Genomic DNA, 9,748 nt, shown 5'->3' on the forward strand with positions numbered 1-9,748 from the left:
TTTACGAAAAGCTACAACTGATAACATGTGAATTTGATGTTCGTATATAAACTACAGGTAAAACAAATACTAATAATTGGTTTGTACAATTTAATGTAATAGCTTTAAATAAGTTCACTGATATATATGTAAATTAGCAGACCAAATACTGTCGCTGGGATGACTTTGCGTGAAACTCGTCACAAAAAATGTTACAACAGTTATTGTGTGAATTTTGGTATGATATACGAATATAAATTACAGGTAAAACAAATATTGTTAAAAAATGTTATAAATTTCAATTTATTTATCTGAATTATTTGTATAAACTTAAAGAACGTCGGTTAAATTCCAGATACGTATCCCGTCATGGCGGCTCATTTCTGATTCCAGCAAACAGTGGGGACGCACGTTCTAACCTAACCTAACCTAACCTATTGTAGTAATTTGGTTGGTAATAATTATGGTAATTTATTAGAATAGGTTAGGTTAGAACGTGCGTCCCCACTGTTTCCTTTCTTTTGTTTGCTGGAATCAGAGATGAGCCGCCATGACGGTATACGTATCTGGAATTTAACCAGAACGTCATATTCGAAAGCCCTGTCGTCAAGCAGTTAGCTTCGAATCTGTTTATTGTCCATTTGATATATAGAATATGAAACTGTCCATCCTGTACGACATCTGTACGCTCGTGATATGTGCTTTTGAGGTATGTTTTTTTAAAAGTTTTTTAAAAATGTTTTACTCGCGTATATATGTATAATTTCTCATGTTTTATTTTAATGTTTAGCCCCTTTAGTTCCCAGCAATTTTTGATATTAATGTAATTAAACATAAAAAATACTTAAAACTGAAAAAAAAACGAAAGAAATGCGTTAGTTTTGAAGAAAAAGCTTCAAACTTTATTTTCCTTTGTCTCGCCTTCTGCGAAATTTGACACCGATGAGTCATTGTTTACACAGCTGGAGTCGGATTTCCCGGGACATTCTCATAGAAGTCTCGAGAGGCGAAGGGTTTGTAGTAGGGTGAATACTATCTGGCCGTATATTTTTAAATATTTTTAAAAAATTCAAATTTTAATTGCGATTTCAGACCCCCCCGACTTAATTAAACGTATACATAATAAAATCTATTAATTAAAAAACTATTGGAGGTCGTTTTTGACATCAGAAACTAGCTTTAAATAACTTTACTGAAGGGAAATCCGTGCACTACAACTTTAGAACGATTAATTAATTTTGATAAAAAAATCCCATTAATTTAAAAAACAATTAAGCCTTAATCGAGCCTTATCAAAGGCTAATTAAAATCGCAATAAAATTTTTTTGCACGGGTAAAAATTTTTGAAAAAATTTGGAGACTTAAAAAACATTCCAAAAATTCAAAAAAAAAAAACAAAAATTTTTTGGGGGACCAAAAGGACCGAGTTTTATGTAAGGCTATGTAACCTGCCCAAGTTAACTCAGGCGAAGAACTAAACGGGCTAATTAGTTGGCTGAAGAGGGGCTAATGCCCAAAATGCGACTTGTAAATAGCGTCCCAATTGAATAAAGTGTTGAATAATGTCACTGTAGTGTGTATGTAAAGAAGCAAGGTAATATCAACAACAACACGGTTTCATCAGAATCAAAAAAAAAAAAACTTTTTAGTTGTTGCCATGTTTCTCATCATTCGAATTAGTGGAAAATGTTTTTTGCCAGTAGAAAAGTTTATGTTAAAGTGTGATTATGATTCACAAGTGTGATTATGATTCACAAAACAGAAAACTTTACTGGAAAGAATGTCATTACTGAAGGCTGATACAATATTTGTTTAGCCTTCTGCTATCAATTCACTCTGTATAAACTAAATGTAAAAATTAAGGCATTAAAATTATTTTTTAAGTTTTTTTAGTTCATTTTAACATTTATAATAAGACAGAAATGAAATGATATGGTAAAAACATTTTATTCTTCAACAGTCAACTTGTTTAAGGAAAGATATGTTTTTTTTATATGGTAAATACTTGAAAGATTATCATTCAATAAGATGCTGAAAGTTTGTTTTATTTCTTCAGTTACTGTTTAGTATGCTACATGAGGATTTATTTTACTGTTGTTTTCTAATTTGAGAGTTACTTAATAATAAATTAAATTTTATACAAATGCTACTTTAATTAATATAAAACTGATTTCTACACTGTAGAGTTTCAAAAAGAAAATGATAATGATTTAAAATTGTAATGATACTATCTTTAGTTTTGATTTTGTTAACAAAAGATGGAAAATAATGCCATTGTATAAAGAAGCAAAATATTGCAGTCAAGCTAGAGATATCATTTTAAATGTATATAATTATTAAAATTTACTCTATAGTAATAAAAAAAAGCAATGAGTTTATAGCTTATTAGGATGGCAGTTATAAAACATTATGTATCTTAACTGTCAAAATTCTCTAAAATCATGACATTATATAGATAGGGGATAATTGTAGGAAATTTATCAGCTTTCAAGATAAAAATTCAAATAAGAATACCTAATAATATTGATTAAAATGTGAATTAAGGGCACAGAAAATAGAAGAGAACTAAAAAACAAAGTATGCATATATAGCTTTGTTGGTTTTAGGAAAAATTTTAAAGGCAGATGAATATATCTGCAGCATGTAAAGAATTTTTCAAGTTTTCTAAAGACATCCTTAGTGACTTTAGACAAATGAAAGCTGTTTGATAAGTTCATAACAGTAATTTAAAATTGGCATATAACCTGTCCCACCACAAAACTTGCACTTATAATTGTCTAATTTATTTTTATTAAATAAATTAGACAATTATAAGTATGAGTAAACACAGATAATCTGCTGATTATTTATACAAAATAATGGTACTTTATATTATTTTAATTAAATATATGTAAATATGGATTATGTAATTTGTTTATAAAAGCATTTTAAAATTTATTTTCTTATCAATTAAAATAGATAAAAAACTTTTTAAACATAAAAGAGCTGATCATCTAGAAGCAGTCAAAGCCATCCTTACTTTTGGTAATTATGAAAAACAATATAGATTAGTTTATTTGATGATAAAGAAAATGACAGAGGTAATTAATTTATTTTTCAATGTAAAGGTTTATATTTTATACATTGTAAGATATTTTATTCTGACTTTATGAAATAAAACAAAATGCTCTTAAATACACATACAAACTGTAGACCAAACTATATGAAAATGAAACTAAACCTATAAAGTTCCAATTATTTGGTTGAAATTTTACAGGTTTTGGTTTGATATAAAAGTTTGAAAATGTAAGAAGCATATCTGAAATTTTTTTCATTCCTATGTCTTCAAGGACTCTAAGTAAAACATTGTAAAAATCAAAGTTATTCTGAAATCTTTAATCATTTAATGTTTGAGTTTTCACTGGAGAAAAGTATTGTGTAAAAAATTCTATTTTAGTGGTTTTTGGATAACAGTTTTAATAAAAACATTCAATTAAAAAAAATTCTGACTAATGAATATTGCCACTTGCTTTCACTTTTGACAACTACAGTACTTGTATTAAATTAGGTATAAAAATTTATCATTGTATACATTGATATGTTTGTCTCACAAACTTTGATGGTTAATTCATCTACTTTCAGCTATTTTATGATTTTCATCATATCCTAATTTATTTTATAGTATTTAAAATGCATTTAAAAACCATCAAAAATGCATTTTGAAAGAAAGTTGCAAGAAATGGATAGTTATTAAAATGACTTTTAATTCCACACTATTTCAGAATCACCAAGATGATAAGAACAAACTACTCTCTCTGGAGAAAAGTAAAGTATACCAGATGCTAGTTTATGACAAAAAAAAAGATCTTTTTTATTTTGCATTACTATTAGCCAGCCTTTAGAATTAATGAATATCTACAGTAGCTTCTCAAAAAGAGTATACTAATAAAGTAAAAATATTTTAAGGTAGCAAAAATTAGTCTTTCAGAATTATAATTCTTAGATTATGAATTTTCTGCTATTTGTAAGACAATATCATTAAGTTTCATTCAGAATATGAAATAGTTGCTGAAACTTAAAGTAAATGAAAGCATTATTATTCAAAAGGCCAAAATTTTTTTGTAATACTGAATGTCATGATGAATTTATTAGAACTTTCATAGAAGAGTTGACATAGAATCTATAGCAATGTTTTTAGTTTCTTTAGAAGATTCAAGTGTTAAATATGTGAATATTTTGAAAAATTTATAAACAATCCTCACAAAGCATTTTAATTTGCTGAGACTACTTATTTTGATATAAACATATGTTTTCAACCCATTCTATATGCCATGCAAATAAAACATGGACTTGGACAGATTTGAAACTACATTTTGGACTTGTCTGTTTTTGATTGTTACTTGAATGGATTTGGACAATTTCAAAGTTTTCTAGAACTTAAATGTTACAAAAAATTATTAAAATTGCTTAGTTTAAACAGCTAAGGGTAAAATGAAGGATAGAAAAGATGAAAAGGTACTGTACATAAGATATGCAATGTAGAAAGAAATATAATAATTTTAAAAAATTTTACAAATAGTTCCTTGATTTTTTTTCTTATAATTTGTTGAAACATTGAATTGAATGTAAATAGACATGTTAAGCAATGAATCTTTTAAAGCTGGAACTTCTTTTAACATTAATCAATATCATAGCTTTCTTATATAATAAAAAAAAGAAAAAAAATCAATTTTAATGTTAGAACATTCAGTAAACTGTTCGATTTGAAAGTGTAGAACCTGAAGCAGGCCAATACATTAGGCCAAAAAGATTTGTTTTTAATATAGTATTGCTGGAAGACATAAGGAAGATGTGATATTGATTTAATGAATAGACATGTTATTTGGTATCCCAAAAAGTCATAAGAAAAACTATTTTATATTTGGGATCCCTCCAGCAATGTTTTCATTATGCTCTCCAAAGTTGTTTCTCCTAAAGATGGTTAAAATCAATATATTAAATAATAAATAAGTATATTTTTATGGTTTCTTCAAAATACTTCAATAAACTCTCCAGTTAATATTAAATGTAACAGGAACTATCAAAACTTAATGATAAGCAGAATTGATGGAAATGCTTTGTTTCTAATGCTCTGCATTTCACATGTTTGATTTTATTTGATTTTTTTTGTTTATCAAATGTTTAATAAACATCAGTTCTGGAAGTAGTATGTGATTGTGTCTGGGTCTGTTTGTCCACTGAAAACTTTAATTTTTAAATATTTTATTAAAGTAGGGAATAAACTACTATTTTGTGATGCAAATGAAATATAGCATTTGGAAAACATTGTACAGTACTTTGAATTTTCTGCTATTGTAGTTATACATAATAATCTGGTGGCATAATCACAAAGTACAAAATAATATGCATTATAGGAATGTCACAACTTCTCTCTCCACACTAAACTTATAAGTCAAAACAGTATGGTGGATAATGAACTCTTGTTAGATAATATTGATACCTTGTCTCTTCTGCAGCTGAAATTTAGGGACTTTGCACACTTTTGGAATGGGCATGTCTGTTCAACATTGGCTGCTGTGAATACTGGAATAACTATTTCAGAGTTCTTCAGATGGTTAATGGAGGAAGAATTTTGAAATCAACAAAATATCCTTTATTATCTTGACTAAAATTAATCTTAGCTGATGAATATAGGCCTTGTATAATACATGAGATAAATATGGGATCTCCTAGCTTCTCTTTGACTATACCCAACTTTTATTTTGGACAGCATCTGGTTTTGATGAATTAATATCTGCTTCTCAATGTCTAATGTTTGCTCTTGATGACACTCAGTCATAATAAAACTTCTGGGCATCTGTTTAGTTTGGACCTTTGCATACAAGTCTGACTTGACAAGATTAAATAACCCAATAAATAATTCAGCTGGGATAATTCCCTTAATGGCTTTTGGGATGCTGCAGTATTTGAATAGAAATCATGCAAGAGCATACTCAAAGAACTGCTCATCAGAGATGATCATTTTTTGTAAGACAGACTTTACTTTGAATGTTTAGCTGCTTCATTCAGTTTGGATGGCATAATGGTGTCCATGTAAAATGTACTTAGTTCATCTTCTAGAAGAACAAAGAAAGAAAGAAATTAACAGCTTGGTTTTCTATAATTAATAATTAGTTTTTATTAACATTTTTATCAGAAGCTTTCATTTGTGTTTAATTGATTTATTGGACTACAATTTTCAAATTGCACACCTATTCATTCCCACTGTTGTCCATCCTTCTTTAATCTCAAGAACAGACTTAGATGGATGAATGGAAAATCATAACCAGATATGGAAAGCTTAGAGGCCAGAGGACCTGATTAACTATATACAAACTTCTGGTCTAGACTAGAAGTCATGACTTTAATTCAAAACTGTTTTGAGTACAGAGATAGATGAACAACATGACTTGATTGTTATCAGGTGAAGTATGATGTACAGGGACAAAGCACTAAAATTCAGACCAGATGTGAAAATCCTAGGGGTCAGAGATCCCAATTAACTATAAATGAACTTTTGTTCTGGACCAAAATCACATGATTTTTTATTTTAAAAGATGATTAAAAATTGCAGCCTAGCATTGTGATTATGTCACAATAAATAATTGTTTATTAGTTTTTTTAAGTATGAATTAAATTCAAATAATGAATGTTAAACATTTTTGTGGTTTATTTTGGAAACCACTAAAACAGGGCTTATAGGTAAATAAACAAATTTGTTCTGTCCTTACAATCCGATATTCACCAGAGGATTATAGAATCTAATATTTGTTCTTTATAATCTTTCTGAAATAAAAGAATATCATCGTTTTAAAAAGTTTAAATATCCTATAAGTAAGTTGAATTTATTTTGATATAACAATAAATAAACTAACACAAAATTTCAAAATTAAATCAGAATTGCCTTGCAAATATAAATAAATTTCAAAATACAGTGAAACAATCTTTATCTGACCACCAAAAATTGTTATGAAAAACAGTTGTCTGGAGGGGTGTTGCCTTAAAGATATTTGTTTTCTCAGGAGTATAGAAGTACAGTATGCTGTATATTTGGTGTAATAAGTATAAGCATTCAAAAAGCCTGCAGAAAATATGTTGACCTTATGCTTCATTTAATATTTCCTATTTACAAAGATGCTTGCTTGAGAATTGAAGGGAAATATGAGCATATTATTCAGAAACCTGCATTGCACAATAAATTTCATCTATGATTTTAGTCTTTTTGGATATTTAATATTTTAAAATATTTATGGGGAAAAGTATTTAGTGTATTTAAGCCATCCCATACATTTTGCACTCAATTCTAAAATTTTTTACTATATTCTGGTTAAGAAAAATAAAATTAGAATGCATACTTTCATTTATCAGAAAAAAGCAAGAGTTTAAAAGAATTTCATCAGAATCAAAAAAAAAAAAATGTTTAAAAGAAGTCATTTACCATTAAAATATTCTACATGAATACATACAAAAGCAGCTTAGCCATATCCACTGGTAAACTCTAACATAAATAACTGGTTTAAGTTAGTAGAAACGTTTAATGAAATTAAGGACAAACAAATTTTTTAAAGACTAATAATTGTAAAAATCAATCATTTTCATACTTTTTCAAATTTAAACTTTCAAATATATTCATTTAATTTTCAGTTTTCACAGTATTTAACTTAATCAGCTATTTTATATTCATATTGTTCTATCTTATATCTTTATTCATAACTGCTATTGTTAATAATAAATTTAAAATATTGATGATTATTATATTGATATTGAGGAAAAGTTTATTATAAATTAATGATTCAATAATTAAATTTGCTTATAAGCATATAAAAATTAATTCCAGATTTTATCTAAAAGTAAAGTTGTTTTAGAAGAATCAGGATATATTCCAGGTAGTATTTTCCCAGAAGACAAAGATATTCGGGAAGGTAAGTCAATAGTTATAATCAGTTAGAATTATTAAAAATATAAAGCATAAAAAAACAAAAACTGTTATAATTTTTAAATGACGATTATCATTGAATTTCGTCTATGTAATGGTGTAATAGAAACAGAATAGGTAATGTCAAATTTAGCAAATAATTATTGGAATTGTGATAATCATTAGCAAATCAAATTAAAATTAATAACTATTTCTCTCTTTCTATATTAAATCAATTACTCAAATATCAATTACTTATACTATGTAAAATAGAAAACTGATAAAAAATTTGCTGTAGATTATTTATTCCATTGTTTTATTGTGACTTTTATTCTATAATTTGTTAAAAACATTTTTTATGTAGCTCATTCAGAAAATACTTTTAATCCATATCTTTCATGAAATTAATTTGCAAGATTTAAAAGTTTGTCAGATTGCAGATTAAATAAGAATAAACTTATACTGTAGTTTATTCTTATTTAATATATAGCATTATAGTTTATGAAAGAAAAGTAGTTTTATTAAAAACTAGCTGTTACCCGCGACTTTGCCCGCGAAAATTTTGCAAGCAAACCCCATTTATATTCAGTATTTCAACAACCATAGTAATTGTTATATAACAACTACCGCTGAGAATGATGAGAATTGCCGAGAATCAAACGAACTATTTTCANATTAAAATAAATTTGAATGTTTTCAAGCTATTTTGCTCAAGAAAACTGAACATAGAATTTTGTTGCTATGGAAACATTATGTAAAAGTTTAACACCAAATGATTGTCAGATTACATCAGGATATAATAATGCTATTAATAATTTAATAGCATTATTATAGCCTGATGTAATCTGTCAATCATTTGGTATTAAACTAAAAATTGGGTTTAATTAAATTGCCTCAATGTCCTTTTTTCCTTATTAATATGTAAATTTTTCGACTATAAATTCGACTTTCATCTATTATCAGGACTTATTATACTGGTTTTACAGACAATATTACAAAGATTAACAGAAAACAATTTTTATTTTACGAAATATATAACAGGTATACGAAATAAAATAAAAATTGTTTTCTGTTAATCTTTGTAATATTGTCTGTAAAACCAGTATAATAAGTCCTGATAATAGATGAAAGTCGAATTTATAGTCGAAAAATTTACATATTAATAAGGAAAAAAGGACATTGAGGCAATTTAATTAAACCCAATTTTTAGTTTAATACCAAATGATTGACAGATTACATCAGGCTATAATAATGCTATTAAATTATTAATAGCATTATTATATCCTGATGTAATCTGACAATCATTTGGTGTTAAACTTTTACATAATGTTTCCATAGCAACAAAATTCTATGTTCAGTTTTCTTGAGCAAAATAGCTTGAAAACATTCAAATTTATTTTAATGGCATTTTTACTCTATAAAAGCATTATTTTTTTTAACTGATTTTTAAAATTTTTATAAAATTATATTGTAATTTCTGAAATTAAATATTGCAGAAAATTCAGCATTGGCAAATAGTTATCTATATATATAAAATTGCTTGTCCTGACTGACTGATTCATTCACTCACTGATTCATCATCGCCCAGAGCAAACCGCTGAACCTAAAGAGGTGAAATTTGGTACACAGTTAGGGTACGTCATGAAAACGCTCACTAAGAAGGGATTTTCCGAAATTCCCCCGCGGGGGGAGAGGAAGAGGATTAAGGCTTAACCGGAAGAACAACTTCTACTGTAATATTTTAGATGCGATTTTTTGTTTTTATCTGCGTTTTAGTAGGGAATGCCATGGCAATGCACAATAAGAAGGGATTTTTCGAAATTCCAACGCGGGGGG

General features: G+C 27.3%; 1 protein-coding gene across 3 annotated transcripts in view; it reads left to right on the forward strand.

The window, feature by feature from the left end:
- The window catches only part of LOC111629462 (coiled-coil domain-containing protein 134-like), a 64,376-nt gene that overhangs the window by 7,728 nt on the left and 46,900 nt on the right, over nt 1-9,748 (forward strand). For 2 of the 3 annotated variants that reach the window (XM_023373381.1, XM_023373380.1), the window contains exons 2-3: nt 2,938-3,059; nt 7,835-7,919. In XM_023373381.1, coding sequence (XP_023229149.1) covers nt 2,938-3,059; nt 7,835-7,919 — 207 coding nt within the window. Of the gene's footprint in view, nt 1-501; nt 689-2,937; nt 3,060-7,834; nt 7,920-9,748 lie in introns of those variants that run through there. The other variant, XM_023373382.1, reaches the window with a different exon arrangement.

This window comes from Centruroides sculpturatus, unplaced genomic scaffold (genome assembly GCF_000671375.1).
Source record: "Centruroides sculpturatus isolate CEXI.00-Female unplaced genomic scaffold, Cexi_2.0 scaffold85, whole genome shotgun sequence".
Taxonomy (NCBI): Eukaryota; Metazoa; Arthropoda; class Arachnida; order Scorpiones; family Buthidae; genus Centruroides; species Centruroides sculpturatus.